Source organism: Montipora capricornis, chromosome 3 (genome assembly GCF_036669925.1).
Source record: "Montipora capricornis isolate CH-2021 chromosome 3, ASM3666992v2, whole genome shotgun sequence".
NCBI classification, from domain to species: Eukaryota; Metazoa; Cnidaria; class Anthozoa; order Scleractinia; family Acroporidae; genus Montipora; species Montipora capricornis.
The window spans coordinates 73,715,971-73,736,948 of NC_090885.1; the positions used below are offsets into that span (position 1 = coordinate 73,715,971).

Genomic DNA, 20,978 nt, shown 5'->3' on the forward strand with positions numbered 1-20,978 from the left:
GACGATGGTGCGAGACTTCGAAGAGTTCGGTAAATTTACGGAGACACACGAATGGTCACGATTCATTCAACATCGAAAGGAATATGAGTTGGTAAGCAGTATATCGTGTGTATGTTCAGATAAAAAAATACTGTGCAGGTGTCGCAGCCGAATTAGTTTTGTGCGCAAATGGCCGTTTTTCTTGCATGGTGTCCTGGGATTTTTTACGTACAGTACCTACAAATTATGGCCAGTTTTTTAAAATATTTTTTTTTACAGAGAAACCTGCATGTTCTTAGATAGTTTTCAATTAGCGGATAGCGCTGTTGAAGTTGCTGAAGCATTTGTAATTTGACTTCAAATCTAAACAGGAATCCATTCAAAAAAGCAAAACAATCGACGAAGCAGACGGTGAGTACAACATCAATTTTTTACCTAAATATCCTGTATCCCGTATTTAAAGACCCAACTTTTCAACACCCTAGTCTGATGTGTTCGATTCATCAGGGACTCTGAGAAAGTAGAGAATGTACAATTTCCACTACATGAACCAGGAAGACCATTTTTCTTTTTCTTGCATTCTTGTGTGGGAGACAAATGGCATCCAGTTTGTGAGAAGTACAATTTCCACTAGGTGAAGCATGTAAAGCCCACTTTTCAGTGGTGACTATCAAATCAATGCATGCCAAGCATATAGTACTCACTTATATTTTTTAAGAAAAGTTTGAAAATCTGTGATAGATGCATCAGCTGCCTACTTCAACTTTTATTTCATTTCCTCACCATATTGCTTAGGATCATTTATTCAAGAAAAAGGAAGTTGGCTTTTCCTTGCTTTTTCTTGACATGTTGACTCACTGTTTATGGTCATCCTCTTTTGAAGATAGTATTACCGGTACGTCTTTCCTAGCTGAGTTTGTTGCAAAAGAAATGAGGATCTCCCAGGGGTTTTGGGGAACAAGGGAACATGCCTGATTTGAACTTAGGGAATAAGGGAACAAAAAACTTGAGAATGCAGGCAAATTTTTGAAAGGGAACAAGGACTTCCCTGGGAGTCCTTTAGAAACACAGTTTCATCTTGCACACTCGTATGTCAACTCAGTCAAGGCAAAATGCTCTTAGAGTTAATTGCATTAATCACAAGATCGTTGTCAGCTCTTGACTTAGGTTAAACAGAGCTATATTTTTCATATGGAGAGCTCTGGATCTCTACATATAGGCACCCTTATTCTGGAACTTGTGTCACTATCTATAAAATAATATCTAGAAAGGCACAGTTTGAAAATGTGTGAAAATAGGTGTCACCCAAGGAGAGGTTTTCCCTCACCCCTCCACCCACCTGGCAAATCTACTCTGTAAATTTGATTAATATCTCCCCTTACAAGTACACGTTTGGTGTACAGAAGTTTAAGAGTTCAGCACATTTAATTTGCTCATGTTTTGGTCGTCAATCATGGCCAGCTACAATAACATTATGCAAGGCTGGACGGGGCATAACAAAAAAAAGCGAAACAGCGAAACAAAGCACCAAAACACCATGTATGACCCCACCATACATTGAATACTAACCAACAAAAGGTTGGATTTCAGATTAAATATCGTTTTAGGCCTAAATAGGCCTACAACGGCCACTCCCCTGGGGGCTTTTCAGGGTCAATGAACAACACTTTGTGGGGGACATTGCCGGACTGCTTTTTTTTCTGGTGCAAGTAGCAGCTGTGCAGTTTACAGTGATCTTAATAACAAGTAGTTTACACAGGTGACCCCAGAACAGAATGAGTAAGAGCCCACTACACTGGGAACTATGTCCCCCGTTCGCGGATTTGGGCCCCCCATTACAGCTTATTGAACTGTTCATTGAGGCAGAGTTAGAGCTTGGATTGGGGAAACTGACCAATACCATAAAGCATAAATCTTTGCGAAAAAGACCAGATCAGTGAAGGTCGGTTAAAGCATTCATGGCTGCATTTTGTAAAGTAGATGGGAAGTTTAACTCCTTTCTCATGGAAGCTTAATTAAGTCATGCACTAGTCTGCGATAAGTACAATAAACTGTAGACCCTGTTTCACGTCACTTGCATGGGATGTTAAAGAACACACACGGTTCAAGAAGCGTTGGTTCCAAATCTAAAGGGCTCTAAATTCGCTAGGACACCGGCCAGGGTTTTGATCCCGCAACCTCCAGCATGGCAATTGGATGCTCAACCGACTGAGCCAACCACTGGGCTGAATCCTTACCAGCATGACATAAGACAGGCCATGCCAACAATGCATGCAAAGGCCCCAAGAGGAGGACGTATGCAAAACATGACCTGCTCCCAACTGAGTGGCCTCATAGCTCAGTTGGCATGGTAGAGCATTGCACGGGAATCGCAGCAGTCATGGGTTCGAATCCTGTTGGAGGCACCTGAATTTTTTCATGTGTCTGTAAAAGACAATATTTGCTCACACTGCCCAGACATTAGTGCTTGGATCACTTCACTTTTTGTCTAAAGATTTTTCTGCTTGTAACTGTACAAAATGAGGGGTCACTGGTCCACAGGGGTAGTCCATGGACCCAGTCCATGAAGGGGTCCATGGACCTGGTCCACATGGGTACTCCATGGAACTGGGGTCCATGTTTTGTATATGTCCTTCAAGCCTGCTGCTTAAGAAAATTTTCTGGGCCCAGAATTAATTAATTCTTGCTGGGATCAAATTTATATGAAAGTGAGGATGAATCAAGTAAGGCGCCCCGGGCGACCGTTAGACAGCAGCCTTGATTATGGAGTAAACTACTATCCTAACATAATATATAGAATTGGAATGTAACAAAAAATTCCCAGATTTCATTTTGCCTGCCCATGCTCTAGGTTTTTGATATATTTTAATAAAGCAACTTGGGAAAACTCCTTTGTTACTAAGTGATTAAGTATTTGTGTCTATAAACTAATAATTTATAACATGAAAAAACTTGTTACCAACTCTTGTATTTCAATTTTTGTGTAACAGAATTTCAAATATCGTATTGTTTTTCATAGTAGACAAAGATAATGGAGTGCAGCAATCTTTGTATAATTTTTAATTATAAAGTACTTGATGATTTCACACTATTGATTTGCACATTTGCATTTTGAGCATTTTTATACTTTTTATGTAACAAGAAAGTTGATTGGCAGAATTTGATTTGACAAAACACAAGGTTTATAAGACATCTGGTACTGAAAACAATGACCTTTTTAATTATTAATTAACCAATTATCAAGAGTAATAATTTTTGGTTCAAATATTGGTAGTTTTTGTGTCTCATCCGTACCGAAGTTTTGTTTGTAAAAAGACAACTTTTCAAGCTGAAGGAGAATTCAAAGCTTGTGGGCATTTAATTTCATGTCAAGGAAATGTTTTCTTTTTAAAATCACTTTTATTTACCGCAGTCTTGTATGAGGATTTTAGCTGCAGTGTTTGTCATGTTTGAAAGTTGAAACGTTCGTTTCAATATTTCAAAATGATGTTAAGCTGTCTTGGAAGGCAATCAAGAGTAAGAAGAAGAAAATACAGCACCCTCTGGGTGAGGATATGAGAATGTAAATCTTGATATTATACACACTGCGGCTGCCATATTTTTTGTATTTTGTTACTAAGTAGAAAAAGACTTGATTAGCTGTCTGTAGGGAAGTGTAAAGTTGATACCTGTAAGTGGCAAGGTTGTATTAGTTAAAATTTTTCCTTGGTTTTCAAAATTTTTTTCAAACTTATTATAGAGATTTTTTTACTTTCCTTTGGCTTATCAAGGCTGCTGCCTAATGGTCACCCGGTCGCCTGGGGCGCCTTACTTGCGAGTGTGGGCGACCAAATTTCTGAATGAGTAGCCCGAATGGCCACCTAGCTTATCACTGTGATTCATCCTCACTTTTAATTAATTAATTCTGGGCTCTTGAAAAATGACTTGGGCTACTAATTTTTAATGTTGGAAGCCCAAAGGGCTCCGGAAAAATTGTCTTAGGCAGCAGCCTTGCTTATAGACATAATGTGACCATAATATGAAACAAAGGTAAGTAAATTAAAATACAAACTAATTTGAAAAAATTTTAACCATGGAAAAATTTTAATTGCAACATCTATGAATGGAATTTTTTCTGACCTCAAACTGGCATTTAGTTATTTCAAGATGGTAAATTGCACACTCTGTTGGTTTCTTATAGGGGGATAGGGAATTTGAGAGAGAGGTGGCAAGATTCAACCAGTAAGTAAGATTCTTTACTATTGCAAAATACATTGTATGCATCTTCCACAGTTTGCCTTTAACTCCAGCCTTGTTGACAAAGTATTCATGACTCTACATTACATTAACGTTAGCAAACATGGTTAATTTTGTGAGTTGTATGGCAGCTTATGGTGTAGTGTCCTCCTATCAATACATTCGTTTAGTGACTGTTGTGTCATTAAGATTTAGATTAGGGGAGTCAGGATGACTTAGTGGTTATTGACTATGCCTTCCACCTCTGCGACCTGAGTTCAACTTTTGGCCCCGAGGTCGTATTTGGGCTGAGTTTTAGTCAATCTCAATCTGACTCTGAGGGTTTTTCCCTGGGTATTCTGGTTTTCCTCCCCCATCAAAATCGACTCTCAGTCAATTACATCCGGTTGCAGGTGGAGACCCTTGATGGGATAACCTGTGGTATTCTTCCCTTTCATTGAATTGAATGAATGAAGTTGAAGTTAATTTAATTTAATGTAATTTTAGAAAATTAGATTGTCCAAAACCATTCACCCTTCTACCTCTGAAGCAGCTCCCATTGACAAGTAAAATCATCTAAGATAAGACAGGTGAAAATTTTTTACTTGTGTCACTCTTAAGGGGGGTTAAAGTGGACAGTTTTTCAGTAGACACCAAGAATGTTAGAGCTAATGCTGTAGTATTACATTCCAGGCACTTGGCATTACTTTTAGCCTTTATTTTTAACTTGTAAATTATTATTGTTAATTCAGACTGGAAGGAGCAACAAAGAAGATTTACAAAGATACCAAAAATTATGGAGAAGCTCTATCAGGTGAGAATTTACAGCAGTTATCAGTCACACGCGCCCCTTAACAACATTTTTTTCATATTCGAGAGTAAAATGTTTCCATGACAAATTCAACTGCCGCCAAGAGAACAGGGCTATTGTCATGGAAACATTTGATTGACGACACCCTAAATTTTACTTTCTAAACATGAAAGCAATGTAGTTGAGGGGCGCATGTGACTGATAACCGCTGTAATAAACATGTAAATAGCTTTAGATTTTCAGTTGAAATTGTCAAATTTTGGCTAAATTTAAATCCAATAGATAAAGCCACCAATTGAAACCTCTTCAAACCAGTTTTTTTCCGTGTATCATAGGGAATTTAATGATGTGGTGGAGATGAGCTTATTCCTCTGCTGGTTCATTTAAAAGTTGTTGGAGGTTACAAACTTGTATAACAATTTTGGCAAATGATATAGATACTTGGGAAAGTGATATGTGCTGTCATGCCAATAAATTGTTCAAGGTTTGGTTGCGATAATGAATTTTGCTGAAAATTAGTAATAAAAGTATTCCACTTGTGAGGAATATGTATACTGGTATACAGCCTTTTAATGGTAAAACCTAGTTTGGAATAATAATTATTATTGTAATCCACAGAATGGCTCTGCATCCACTAAATCCAGATAAAAATAATTATGGCTAAAAACACCTTTCCCTTTTTCCCCCATTTTTAAAGCATTGTCAAAAGCTGAAGTGAGAATTTATCAAGATCTTGCAGCAAGTCCTGTTTCACAAGATGACTTGTTTAGGGAGCCAGTAAGTAACTTTATGATAAACGAGATGCTTCTGTGAAGCATACACTGGGTTGCCTGTGGTACGTGCTACAGAAAATCAGAAGGCACTGAATTGTGTGGTATTGAAATACAGCATTCCAGTCTCTGAAGAATAACAAATAAAAGAGAAGCGAGAAACATTGGCTTCTGGGCTGACATGTTGATAATTTTCAAGTTCCCTCACAACTTCTTTTTACCACAAGTGTGCCCTCTGAGCATCTGAAGGCTTTCTAATACTAAAGTTCACTGAAGTTAAGCCCTGCCGGGCGGGGTTAGTGTTTGGATGGGAGACCGAAACAATGTACCCCTCTTAAAACAGAAGCATCGGACCGAAAATACTATTAACTCTAACAAATGCGAACTCAGCAAGGTACAGATCTTGTTAGCTTGCTTTATGCAAAACAAATATTGATGAAAAAGCAAATAACTATTGATACACAGTTTTCAGAAAGAGCAGAAGGAAGTTTCCCGGACGGTCGATCGAGAATAAAATATTTACGACATCAAAACAACATTAATTTTGAACCGTGAATATAGAATATAAAAAGTTACGATCAGCGACAAACATTTTGGGAGATTTTTGCTACGTTCAAGTAAATTGCAAAATCGAAAAGTGACATGGCCGGAATTCAGCGGGCGCCGTGATTACGTTACCGCTGCATGTTTACTCGTCAAACAGTGAAGCATCTGTGTCAAATGATGGCAAGATACCGGGTTTTTAAAAAGTTTCTTTTTCTGTCAAGTGTTATAAAGTTTGACAATGAAATGAGCGAAGTCAAAACAAAGATCACAATCGCCCAACTCTTGTTTATGCAAAGTCAAAATTTACTCTCCAAGACGCGTACGACGTTATTATCACCAGGTAATTCCATCATTTTGGAAATAGCAGCTACTTTATTATTCATCTGCGTCACAAGTTTTCACTGATTTTGGGGCTCATTTTGTTGAAACTCGAGCACGCTTTCAACAGGCCTGTGAACCCTTCCCGCTTACAGAGCAAAACTAAAAAACTTCTCGCATATCACATTTCAACCTTAAGCTCGAAAATTCAATACACAACATGATATTATAATTCACAAAGGCAGAAAATACCACAGAATCCTTTTCCAGCGAAAGTTTTATTGAGACAAACAACATATTTGCTCTTAGAGGCGAAAACCTCTTCCTATTTCATTGCGTGCGTGAAGACAACAAACTCAATTGTGTCAAATTACCTTGTACTTCAGGTAAATACTGCTCACTTTGATTTCGTCTCGACGGGCGATAGATTGTTGTCGAAGTCCAGTACTCGTCGCTTTTGAGATTCATGCCTAGTTTATCCAACTGACTTTCCATTATTGAGCTCCATAAGGGTATATTTTGTTTAAGGATCCACTAAAACGCCATTCGCGTTGCATGACTTTCGACGCCATTGCAGGCTAAGTTAATGATTCTACTGTGTCCACCAGAGAAATCTACGCAGTTCCACTACCCTCTCGATCCTACGAAAATACGCGCAGAAGGCTCTATCCACAAAGACACCACTTACCAGGGGAGTGACAGGCAAGACTTTTACCGACACGGAAAAAAAAAAAAAAAAAAAAGAAAAAAAAGAAAAAAAAGAAAACAAACAAACTAAACGCAGACCTCGACTGGGTTTGCCTTATAAGGCAACCCAGTAATAAAATTTTTATTTAACCTTTTGACACCCAACCCAGCCTGAACTGGCCAGACAGCTGGCCCCTGGGAGTCAATGGGTTAATCTCTCACTGAACAACTATGTCGTCATTAACCCAATCCATTTGTCTCTGAAGCGGCCCCCATTGAAGAGTAATCATCTGCCGTCAGAGTAAAATCTAAAAGTCTCACTCCGGATTGTAAGGGTTGAAGGATCAACCCATTCTTCCATGGGAGGGGCGGTGGCCTCATGGTCAGTGTGCTCGACTCCGGATCGAGTGGTCCGGGTTCGGGTCCTGGCTGGGCACATTGTGTTGTGTTCTTGGGCAAGACACTTTACTCCCACGGTGCCTCTCTCCACCCAGGTGTATAAATGGGTACCGGTGTACTTAATGCAGGGGGGAGCCCTGCGATGGACTAGCATCCCATCCAGGGGGGAGTAGAAATACCCCTAGAGTCGCTTCATGCTAGAGAAACCGGAGATAAGCGCCGGCCTGGTGGGCCTTCTAGGCTTGTAGCAGACTTTACCTTTTTACCTTACCATTCTTCCATGAAGTGGCCCCCTTTGAAGACTAAAGTCATGTGGCATTAGACAGATAAAAGCCAGTAAGTGTCAGGCATAAATAAATTTCATAAAATGAGTTCAAGGTCTGGAGTAGAGCCCAAGGTGACAGGAAATGAAACTGTGCTTTAAGTTCCCTTCTTTTCCTGTTGTTCCTAGACATGACGGTGACCAAAAAATGAGTTGTGAATGAAAAGACACCTAGCTTGTTTGTTTTTGTTTGTTTTTTCTGTTAAAAACTCCAGGGTTATCAATAGTAACAAATATTTAAACTGGAAAGAAATCTATTTTTGTCATAAGATGATGGTCTTAATAAGATGTCCAGTAACAATAGTTATTGGTTCTTGTGCTAGCTTCAAGAATATGCAGTTTGTGCTGAAAGGCTGGATGAGTTAAGACAAGAACTGGTGAGTGTTTCTCCAAAGCCTCTCTATTTGAGTAAAAATTATAAAAACATCAAGAGATTAAATGATTATTTCACAGTTACTGGCAGATTTATAGAGTAGTGGCGTGGCTAGCCCATGGTTGGCTGCTAGGAGCTAAAATGACAGCTGCCTGTTTTTTTGTGTTTTGTCTTTCTTTGTTTACAGGTGATAAGGAATCAGAAGACAGTTGCAGAACCCATGAAAAAGTAATGCATTGTAATTTAAGGCCCACTATCAACCGACAACCATAATTTGCATGTTGTGGAACAATTTTCATACATGGAAATCCAGCCAAAGCTGAAATTCATCCAATCAGATCGCTGCAATGAGCAATGTGAATTTCCATACCAAAAACAAATGTTCAAAAAGCCTGTCTGCTGCAGGTGGGTCTTTAACGATGATGATGATCGTGACGACGACGACAACAACAACAACAGTAATAGCGATTAACAGTATCCTGTGACAATCTTATTTCCAGCAAAGATAAGAACTCATCCAGAAAGCAGCATTTCAAATGTACTTCCCTCTGCAAAGGTCTTGAGAAATGTTCTTGAGTTTTGAGTCTGACCATCAACCATTAAAGCTGAGACAATTTGAGAAATAATCATTGTCATTATCATCAACATTGATGATTTTCAATTCTTAATTGCTTTTAGTAGAGTAGATAGTAATATGTAATCTACATGACTTGTATATCACAACAGTCATACTCAAAATTAACTTTGAACCTTGTAGATCTCCAAAGAATTTCGTGAAACTACGATTGTAAGAAACAGTAACTAAAAATATTATGGTTTCTAAAAATTATGCAGGTTCAGTGGTGTGTTTCCTAGTGTTAATGCAGCAATAAAACGAAGAGACCAAGCACTGCAGGTACACATTCTAATAACACTGAGATTAAAGGGCATGTAGTATCTGAGTGGACGAAGAAGTTGTCAACCCTTTCACCACTTAGGTTGATGAGTAAAACATCTGGCATCAGACATTGTAGAATCTTTTAATGTCACTCTTGGGAAGAAAAAGTTAACCGATTGACTCCTGGGTGTGAGACTTAACAGATTTTACTCTGTCTAACGCCAGACTATTTATCTCGTCAACTGGGGACATCCTTGTCCTTAGACATTTGAGGTGTCAGTGGGTTAAGCTGTCAAAAACTACCAGTATGTCCCCCCCCATTGAGGACTCTTCTGTTAAGTCAGTTCCAGGTTTTTAAAATTCTAAATTGTATCAGAAATGTAACAAATATCGTGACCTGGTTTTTCAAAGCTCCCTAGATGATGCGTGGACTCATGCTTCAGACTATCTTAATTTTGGATAAATAATGGTTTAAGGTATTTTTCCTGTTAAATTGAATTATTTGCCTTTGTCATGTGACCTAAAGATGCGGAAACACAAGCAACATTTAGCCAAACTTGTCGCGCAACGTTCATGCTATGCAAGTTGTAGAGCGATATTGCACGTCCTACCACTCTCTTCCTCAACTTTCCATGCAACAAAAGTAATTGATGCAAGTATTCGCTAACATGAATAATTTTGCCTGGCATTTTGCCAGGGCCTTGGATAAACGTAAATTAGAAAGGATACAGGAAAGGGCTACATGCCTAATCTATCTGGACATGGCCTGATCTTATGAAGACCTTTTAAAAAGGGCTAATGTAGATACGTTAAATGAAAGAAGGGTGGAGGATATAATTATTATTTCTGATGTACAAGGTTAAGCATCAAATGGTGCCAGGTTACTTTGAAAACATTTTCAAAAGAAATGATTTAAAGCCATATAGCTTCCGAAACTCAGATTTTATCCTTCCAAGATATAATACTATAAAGTATGGAAGGCACTCCATCAGATACTTGGGCCCAATGTTAAGGTCCAAGTTGTCCAACTCTGAGAGAAGTGCACCAACTCTGAAAGACTTCAAACGAATGATAAACTGTAGAGATATCTCTGCACTGGACAACAGTAGCTGTGCCTCTTGCCATCTCTGCAATACCTAATATGATATATAAATTTTCATAATGTTTTAAAATTTTATTTGATTAAATTGATATAAATTGTACATATTAATTTTTTAGGAATTTTAGATTCTTTAAGTCTTAATTAGGATAATTTTACTTTACTTCAACTAGCTTGGTTGAGTGTCCCCAATTAGTACTGTAATGTACTAGAATCCTTTTATGACACTTAAATAAAGGTATCATTATCATCATCATCATCAGGTGGTAAAACGTGCTATAAATGAAAAAAATTTGAACGAGATTCTACTTTTGCACAAGTTTTTTGCAACTTGAGACAATAATTTTTGTTGCGTGACACGTTGGGGAAGGGAGTGGTAGGACGTGCAACATCGCTCTATGACAACGTGCACGGCATCAATGTTGCACGACAAGTTTGGCAAAAATGTTGCTCGTATTTCCGAGCCTTAAATAGCATTTGGTATTTGTATGTTTGCGGGTTCTGGTAGTTCAGTGCTTGTTATTGGTAGCCATTAAATTGCATAATGTTTTATCCGATGTGTGGTTTTTGCACTTTGAAATTTTGGGGATATGCTACAGTGGCTACACCCGTCAACAGGTGAAAAATTATATTAGCGAATTTCAAGTTCATCTGAAATAAATATAAAAGGCCATACCCATGACCCAGAACATAGTTAATCGAGGAACTGGTTATGAAACCTCAGAACCTTCAAAAGAGAGAACAACGGTTGTCGCAATCGATGTTGAATTGACCGTGACAGTGCTCAATCGAAAGATTTGATTGGTTTTCTTCCCGAAAAAAGGAGTGTTTTGTGTACCGTCAAAGCCAAAAATACAGACAAAAACATGAAACAAAAGCACTTGTCGAGTTTCATAACCATCTCAATGCATTGACTATGCCCAGAATGAACTTTCCATGAATGATATTATACATGCATTATTTTGACTTCTGTAAGCTCTCAAAAAATTAACCTTTCCGTTTTAAAGGATTACCAGAAGTATCAAGCCAAAGTGCTGAAGTTACAAGAAAGAGAGAAAACGCCTCAAAATCAGGCCAAATTGGAAGCGGTAACCTACTAACATGTAATTAGGAAATGTAAAAAAAAATTCGTGAAGAACGGGAAAATATTGTTCTGAAGTTTAAAACGTAAGACAGTTTTAGATTGGTGTCTGAAGTCGGCTTACCTTCAGGTTAACAGTGAAGAACAGCACACCTCCACCGACTGTCGGCCGACAGTTGGCCAACAGCCGGCCAATGTGCCGGCAGTCGACCAACTGTCGGTCAGCTGTCGGCCGACTGTTGGCCGACGGTTTTTTCCATAGCGGTAACTATCTGTCTGTTCGATAGTGTATCTAAGGGGGAAATATATTTATCTTTATCTTTGTTAAAAAAAAGATCTTCAAAGATTGTAGCGAAGATCGTTGAGCATCATTAATTTCATGCTAAAGGTATTTCAAAGATCTCGAAGGCTTTCCGCGGATCTTTTGCCGAGATCTTAGTCTGTTGTAATGCCGTGCACATTTCATGGCGTGCTTTCCCCGGAGGGGGGGGGGGGGTATTGCCATATATGGGCTATATAGGTATGTGCCGCTGTAAAGGGTATGGTTTTCAAGCAGTTTACTCTAGCATAGGGTATATAGATCAGAGCGTTTGGGTCTAGAATAGGGTATCATTTTTCACGAAACTGACCAGTCGCTTGAAGATTTTATCAAGACTAAGGAAACCAGAAATTCCCGCTCAAAAATATAAAAACATCGAGTCGGCAAAGTTTAAGTTTACGCAACTCAGCCTCAACAGTGTCGATAAATGGCTATCATGAAACTCTTCTTGATATTATTAACTGTCAAGCATCGGTATTTAGACGGAAATCGGTGGGAGTTTACCCTAGTATAGGGTAGCAAAATTCAGCTGAACTAGCTCTGGTATAGGCTAAGGGTTCCAGGGTCCCAGCGGCACCCCACCCAGAAATTCCTAAAGTACCCCCCCCCCCCCCACCCCCGGGGTGCTTTCCCTCTTTGTTCGATCTCCATGAAATATAACAGATATCTGTTTAATGTCGACTTTATCGGTAGTATCAGTGACGGCATGTTTCTTTTCCCACTTCAAGTTACGACCTTCTTCTTCTCCTTGATGGAAGTCTAAATATCGCGCTCAGTTCGTCAGTAACCGTCCGGCCTTGGTAAAATAGGTTATTTCGTGAAACACACCAAAATAGTTTTCACGTGTACAAAGTAACTTTTATCGCCGACGTGTAGAATTTGACTAAAAGAAATGTGATTTTCTTTTTGCAGACCAATCAGGCATTGGCAGCTGCAAAACTTGATTATGAAAAACAGAATGCTGCCATGTTAGAGGTAAGCTTGCCGCACTTTGAACCTTTTCTACCACATATCACAAAAGGGTTAAATTAATCGGTTATGGTATAGTTACTTAAAGTGTCATATGTATCACCCTTTCAGGAGTTGCCACAGCTAATAGAGGGAAGAATCGACTATTTTGAGCCATCATTCGAAGCCATGATTCGATCTGGGGTAAGTCAAACTGCTGCCTCAGTGCTTTCAAGGTCACCGAACATTGAACATTTTCTGGAAGGGTTTTTTCTTTTTACTTCCTATCAAGATAATTCAAAATTTCATAGTTACTTGGATTGGCATAATAAAAAATCTCGAGCATCAGCCAAACCATGCAGGGGACACAAATTTTTCTGGAGGATGTTATGTTGCGGCACGTGAGAGAGAGATATTCAATTTATGAAAATTCCCACAGCATTGTTGTCCATACCGACTCGCATTACATGTTATGTATAAAAAGAAGAAGGAAACTTATTGTACACAGCATTCGAGGGCAAAAAGGATTGATCATGGTCTAGTTCTTTTATTTTATTTGCTTGACCCTCGCTCTGTGAGTAGGTTTGCCGTTTGCCATAGAGGAAAAAAATAGACTTTAGCATAAGGTTCGGCATTTGGCGGGGAAAAAACGCGCCATGTTGGATTATTGTTTTACTTTACGTGCTCAAGGATGTGCAAATGACCAGCAAAAATTTGTTCATTCAAGAATTAAAGCATTAAAAAACATAACTTATAGGTTTAAACGTGAGTTCCTACAGACCTTGAACCGAAAACCGCAAGTTTCAATGGATTTAGCACAAGAGCACTAATTTGGGACACTAACGAAATTAAAGATTGGTTTTTGTGGAAAGGGAAAAATCACATGACACTCAGAGGTGTGCCGTTTTTGCCGAGTCTCTAAGGGTGAGTTCGATTGACCGTATTCCTGAATAGGAATACATGGAATATAAGTTTAAAATCCTTCGTTTTTACGGAGATTCACATTAAAATTGTCAAACATCTTCTAAAATGCTATTTTAAACGTATTTTTATTACCCTTGCTGCTTCGAGACGCGCCAAACATACCGCTTTAATCATCATTCCACATATTCTTATTCCGGAATAGGGTCAATCGAACGCGCCCTAATATTCACCTCCGATCAACTCGCGCGGGGTTTGTTCCCGAAAATATTGTAATAGTTGCGGGAATAATATCCCTTCCTTTTTTTCTTCAGATTTTAAAGGTGTGTTTGCTTAACACCTGACTGGCCAAATTTTTAGCTTTGATCTTTATCCAAAGGCCGTTTACCTTGTACCCTGGGTGCCAGAGGTTTTTCTTGCGCAGTTTCTGGTGTCGGTTTCGCCATTACTCACCGTTTAAAACTGACCTAGTGACTCAAGTGATCCTTTGACGTCATTTTCTCCTCGATACAGCTCTCTCAAGATCTTAAAGCTAGTAATGGCGGACCATTAAATAGCAAAATTCCAGTTAAAATAAACAGGTGTCTTTTTGAAATCAAGGCTTAAAACTTTGGTCTCGTAGTGTTACATAGTTTTGAAATCCAAAGAAAAATGATTAATTTTTTGGTCACAGGGGCACTTTAAAAACTCGTTTGATAAAACAAGACTTTTCCTGTTTTTCAAAGGATGCCTATTACAGTCGAGCATCAGAAGCTCTTTCAGACCTCACGAACAAGCTTGGCTGGAAAAAAGGAGAACTTTCTGACGAGGATTGCCAACAACAACTGCAACAAAAACTAGCGGAAATCAGATCACTTTCCATCGTGGAGGATGGCTGATTTGACATCGCTTAATTAGTGCTGTATTTACATTTATTGACGACTGAGTTCTACTCACATGTAGGGAAGAATTTCAGATAAGAAAACGCGATTAGTATTGCTGAATTTATTGCACGACCATTTCAAGAATATATTCAACCTGAACAGGAAAACAGGCTCTTTCTTTTCCAACACCAAAGAGAGATACGAAGAGTGAAACAGCAAATTGGCACGATATGTTAAACATGGAAAATGGAACGACTGCTCAAAATGATACAAATGGTTTTACCAAAGAAAGGCCAACTCATTCAAGAAGAGATAAAATACTAAAGCTTCCCTTGTTTGAGAATTGTGTTTCTCAAACTCATAAATTCATAAGTTAATAAGCCAATTGTATCGCCCCATTCTGGTCACGGGGACGAGTTTGAAACCCAATGAAACACTACTCTTTTGAAATGAATTTCAAACAAGTGTGGTTACTCACAGCTCTCGCATGCTACTGAGCAACCATGAGGTGTACAAAAAGTAGTTGACTTTAAAAAAAGTGATTGAAATTATAATTTCTTTTGTTGGAGAAGCAATTTCTAAAACTCGTGCGTCGTGCTTCATCGGATTTCTAAACGCACGAAAACATTTAAACCACTCGGCCTGCGGCCTCGTAGTTTCAAATGTTTTCTTGCGTTCTGAAATTCAATGAAGCACTCGCACATGTTTTTGAAAGATTACTTGAACACTGAAGTGCGAAATGGTTTTGTTGCATGCGAGGAGCGTTTTATCCAGAAGGCAGCACCTATCTTTCTCAATATAAGTTTCTTTTTTAATATAAACCGTAATATGACAGAACAATTCTGAACTTTCAAGGTTTGATGAATCGTGTGGTTTTGATTTTGAGGGAGACTCGTTTTATACCCGGTCCGCACTCCGAGTTTATTCTGACCGAATTTAGAATATGTCGTGTGAAAAAAGGTAACAACAACAAGAAGGAAGGAAGTTTGTCTCACTAAATTGTTATTAAAATTCACCATTCTACAATTTAAAGAAGCCTTATGGTTTGCTATCTTATTGATCTCTTTATTTAAACATAACGACTATTCCGTGGGCCATTTTGCTCTAAAGTGGAAAAGGAAAGGAAATCAGCATCTCCCACCGAACGCGTTTCCATGAAAAAATCTCAGCCCGGCATGCGCAACTTATTACTGAGTTGCCCGTTCTGTTTCTCGAAAGTCCCGAGAACATTTCGGGCCCGAGAAGCCAGCTGTCAAACTGCAATCTTCTTATTTTCAAAAGCTGATCCTTTAACATGCTTTTAATGTAAGAAAAATTAAGAGGATTGCGAAGTTTGGTGGCTTAGAACCTCGGCGTTGCGAAGATATAAAGCGAATTGTGGCACCCGAAATAGGCCCGAAAAGTTTCGGGGCTTTTGAGAAACAGGCCACAGGTAAAAAAGGCGGGCTGCGGACTAGGTATGAAACAAAACTAGGTTTATACTGGCCCAGATACAGATTTTAAAAAAGCCCTTGAGTACTCTTATTCTTATTCCGTGTCAAAATATTGTCACGTACACAGAAATGCTCAGTTACAACATCGACTGGGCTAGAGAAAGTAAGAGTTGAGATTTATCACAAAATTGTACTTTAATTTAAAAAGGAAAAGGAAAGGAAATCAGCATCTCCCATCTCAAACATAAAGCTGGTGACCTGTGATAAATACAACACACAAACGTTTTGAAATTTCAACTAAAACCTTCAGTGGAGTATTGATTGTCGTTTTGAGAAACCAAAAAATATCCAGTGCGCTATGGTTGATAATTATGGCGCGAAACACTTTTTCCACCATTCTCATGTCGTCAGCCTACCGCTATTTTGTTGCTCCGTGCCTTTTTCACAGTTTTTTGTATTCAGTCCGCATTTTATACCCGGCCCGCAGTCCGTGTTTTATACCTACCGGTAGTCTACGTTTTACACCGGTCCGCAGTCCGCAGTCCGCAGTCCACAGTCCTTCCCTTTCCTATTTTTCTGACTGTTCTAAATTTAACCCAAGCCGGGCTGGTGGCCAAGCTAGAGGCCTCATTTTTCGAGGTCTCTTGGGATCTTCTGTCTTCGTTTTCGGGGTCTTCGTTTTCGATACTACCCCTCCGACTGTACGCTATTTCAATCCACGAGCAGGGGAAACGCGAGGTTTTGTCTGCAAACACAATGTATGCCACGGTTTGGGGCATACGGGCAAGTTTATCTCCTTTTTGTTTGCTGAGGCATTGACTCTTCTTCCGCGAATTTAACTGTCGCCCTCTGTAAGCGCCGGAAATCGGTAAGACTATGAAAAGTCAAACACAAGACCGCGACGTGATCAAAATTCAAAGGTGTTCGTGCTTAACTTTTGCTGACGGGTGTTCAAGCTCTAAAATATATACTTTGGTTTTTAGCATTGCAACTTTAGTTGTAGTCTACTTGCTTGCATCTCCCGGGAGCGAAAACGGGATTTTACGTTTGTCGACGTCGAAGACTTCCTTTTCATCAACAATCATTTTCAATGTTACGGTGGATATCAACAATGTGATCGCTAGAGTTGACGAAAAATTTGTTTCAGTGTGTTTGACCTGGAGAAGGAGAGATGTCTGGAAGTTTAACGCAACCAGAGAGAAAAGATTCAAAGCACTCACAAGAGCTCTTTCTCCGGCGTATGTTCGAATCGGAGGGACTCCAAGCGATTTTGTTGTTTTCCGATCTTCGAAAAAGCCGTATGGAACATTGACCGTGCATATTGGTGAGGAAGATCTGGACAGAATCTCGGAGATAGCACAGAACGCTGGTTTCGAAGTGCTTTTTACTTTAAGTTTATGTAGCAGGTTCAAGAATGGCTCGTGGGATCCAAGAAACCCCTACGAAATTGTGAAGTTTGTAGCAAACAGGGGGTATAAATTTGGTTGGGAACTCGGCAATGGTAAGCGCGTAATATCTCAGCGAGATTCTAGAATGCCCGTTCACTTAGGTATTTTCAATTCTCTTTGATCAGAGTACGTAATGCGCTGATCAAATCGAAACTGCAACATCAGCTCCCCCCCCCCCCCCCCCCCCCACCCCTCTGGAATTTGAACTTTTAAAGATCGAGTTGGATCAAGCTTTGAGTTGATGACTATCAAAATTTATGAGCATTATATGCTGCCTATCTCCAGGGCAACCTTTGGGGCACATAATTGCCCCAAGGGTTGCTTTTAAACAGTGCCATGTTTCTTTTAAATTAGATTTCAGGGGTTACCAACTGAGAACAGCAAGAAACTTATACTTCTCCACTCATTTGCACATTAATAGCATGTATTGTTTAAAGTGCCTTGTGCTGCAAGAATAGAATTCTATACTAATTATTATAGAATGCTATAAAAATAATTATTATTACATGTATATTTGTGTTCTTTTGGTGTATGTTTCTTGCTGTTCTCAGTTGGTGACCTCTGAAAATCAAACTTGAATGAAACATGGTGCTGTTTGAAGTATCCAACCAATAATGTAATCACGGGATGCCCATAATTCATCCTTAATTAAATACAGCTTCCTGTTTTAATATGTTGCCACACCGTCCACCCACAATGAGGGAGTTTCATATGGGTGGTTTTTCATGTAACATCATTGCTATGATGTTGGTGATATCTCTTAGCTCAATTTGTTTGTCCAGTGCAGTATCGCGATCTTCTTATAGTTTTGCCTATGCGGGAGCCGTCAATATTTCGTGGTATTGCCGTCTCACTTTTGCAGCCTGTGATTGGTTTCTAATGTTGAAATTGACGTTGTTGCACTGAATTGGGTTGCTGACGTACGCAAACAAATACATTTCGCAGGTTGATATTTAGTTTACATTTTTATTTATCCTTATAACTGATGGAATTGAGACAGCAATACCACTTTATATTGACGGCATTGGGAGAAAATATATTCCGTATTGGGCTCCGTCTCTTCGCGACTCCGCCCAATACGGAATATTTTTCTCCCAACTAGCCGTCAATATAATGTGGTATTGCCGTCTCAAAATCGCAATTTGTTTTTCATATTGTAAATTTTGCCATTGTTGTCTGTGTTTCAATAGATTGGTTGCAAACCATCTATGGATTTTTTTGAGTGGGGAGAATAGGTATGAGTTGGTGCAATCTTTAATCATGTGCTTATGATGTTGACCCTCATGAATTTGCCATCTTTATTTCGTGAGAAAAAATGGAAAGCAGTCAGCACTAGTTCAGACACTATGTCCGCAAGTGATCTCCAGAGCTGAGTGATCTGTGTTTTATCACTGCATCACATTGCAACTTGTTGAGAACAAAAAAATGTTTTTCCAAATTTCCAGAAAAATTGATTTTGATCTGTTTGTAGAGTCAAACCACCTCAAGAAATATAATGTTGCTGTGACCCCCACTCGAATTTCTGAAGACTTTAAAAGACTGAAACAGCATTTGCTTGCAAGATTTCCTAATGGTACTGAACCTATTCTTGTTGGACCAGATTTTACACAACTTCAAGGGAAAACATTAAATATCTAAGAAGGTAATATGTATTGAGTAATGGTTCCAGCAGTAGGGTTCATCAATTTACAGAATTGATCAGAAACAAACTTGTGTGAAAATCAAAATTGTGATCAACTCTATGACAATAAATAATAATGTTATCAAATCTTTATTATTATTGTAAATAAAGATTTGTTTGTTGTTGTTACTTATTTGAACCAGATGCTACAGAATTCCTAAACTGAGGTCCTTTTTGTGAATTTTAAGGACGGTGCCTACTATTGTTATTGCACATATGTTCTGCACAGCTCGAGATACTCGGGGTTCCTATCGTGATGCTCACTAATACAGGGATATTTTTGCGCAGTTTGAAACTATCGGCAGAAAGTAGATCTTAGTAAGTGCTCTTGGTATCCAAAAAGAAAATCGGGGGTAACCATGCATTTTCAGAATTAAGCCTCAATTATGAGAAAGACCGCCATACATTGCTTTGTTATTTTAGAGCTTTTTACAAATATTACTTCATCAACTCTCTTGGAAAAATGCGTGGTTACCCTCAAATTTTTTTTCTTGGATTTCAATGACACTTGTCAAGATCTGCATTTCCTGCATATTCAAAAACCTTTGAATTAGGGTGCGTTCGATTGACCGTATTACCGGAATAAGAATGCGTGGAATATAAGGTAGACAATCCTTCGTTTTTACGGTGGATTCACATAAAAAATTGTCTAACATCCCCTAAACATGCTATCTTTAAACCTAGTCTTTGTTGTCCTTGCTGCTTCGAAGCGCGCCAAAACTACCGTTTTAATCATCACTCCTCGGTATTCCTTATTCCGGAATAGGGTCAATCGACCCGCGCCCATTAGTATGCAACCGTCACTTAAGGTGTGTACAAAACTCAAAGTCAAAATCAGTATTTCTAAAGATTTTATGTTTAAACACTAATTAATCCATTGCTGTAGTTTTCAGTAAGCACCGACATAAATGAAAAACATTCAGCTGCTTCATTCAAGGGAGTTGGCTACTTTTCCCCTAAAATTGAAGTAAATTAAAAAATTAATTTAAAGGGACAGATTCTCTCAAAACCTAAGATCTACATTCATTTTGAAAATGACACACAGCCGGTTACTCTACAAACCACGGCCGTTTGATTCATAATTTTAACAAGTGTTTCTATTAGAAATTAAGAAGTGACATCATGGGAAGAAGTGAATTATTGGAGAAAATAAAACAAGGAACATAAAACAGGAAAATGGCAGAGAGGTTGTTAGGTTCTTTTTGACCAGGGTTGGATCAACTGAACGTAGTGTTTTTCTCTTTTGCTCTTCAATCCATGGTTTCTGTTTTCAGGTCATTCCTCAATTGATGCCAATCACTTTGGCATCAGGTGAGTACTGAGTAAATGCAAAGGCCCTGTTATATTTCCCAATGTTTTGTCATGCATAAAATCTACAATGTACACTCCGGCAAAAGTATGTTGCCTAGTGAGAAGCAGTAAACACGTTTTTACCAAAATGTGCTCTGTAGGGTTTCCTTGTTGAGGTTTGCAATGGCATGGCACTGCACTACTGAATGGGAACAAAATGAAAAACAACAAGGGTCCAGCCAGTAGTTTTACTATTGTTATTAGAAGAACATGGGAAATGAAATAAAATGAGGGTACTCCAAACCTAAGTATGAGGGGTTTCTCGTGGCTGAATGAGAGTTTAAATACACGTACAACTGAACGCAGTTTATATGCATGTACGGTACCATGTCTTGTGCAGAATGGATCAAGAAAATGTAAATATGTATATTCCTGATGTTTTACAAGTTACTCACAATACCACTTGAAACCACCTTTAATCTCACACCCCCACCCCAAGGTCATTACATAATATTGATGGACAATTTTAAGCATGGGGTACAAACATACATAGTTTTTTACATACATACTTAATTGACCACTCCATAGGGGGCTTTTC

The 20,978-nt window shown here is 38.8% G+C and overlaps 1 protein-coding gene across 1 annotated transcript; it reads left to right on the forward strand.

Annotated features, from left to right (window-relative positions):
- The first annotated feature begins 34 nt into the window (after window positions 1-34).
- Window positions 35-15,560, forward strand: LOC138044051 (bridging integrator 3-like). The gene is made up of 12 exons (XM_068890654.1): window positions 35-91; window positions 351-390; window positions 4,160-4,200; window positions 4,947-5,008; window positions 5,703-5,782; window positions 8,371-8,424; window positions 8,608-8,648; window positions 9,255-9,315; window positions 11,404-11,484; window positions 12,709-12,771; window positions 12,877-12,948; window positions 14,391-15,560. Exons 1-12 carry the CDS (start codon window positions 84-86, stop codon window positions 14,541-14,543), a joined length of 756 nt encoding a protein of 251 aa, XP_068746755.1. The 5' UTR covers window positions 35-83; the 3' UTR covers window positions 14,544-15,560.
- Window positions 15,561-20,978: the final 5,418 nt, after the last annotated feature.

Bases quoted from the DNA above. Each gene is read 5' to 3' on its own strand.
- LOC138044051 (XM_068890654.1), top strand. The intron at 4,201-4,946 runs GTAAGTAAGATT...TTGTTAATTCAG, and splicing joins GAGGTGGCAAGATTCAACCA to ACTGGAAGGAGCAACAAAGA. The intron at 9,316-11,403 runs GTACACATTCTA...TCCGTTTTAAAG, and splicing joins GAAGAGACCAAGCACTGCAG to GATTACCAGAAGTATCAAGC.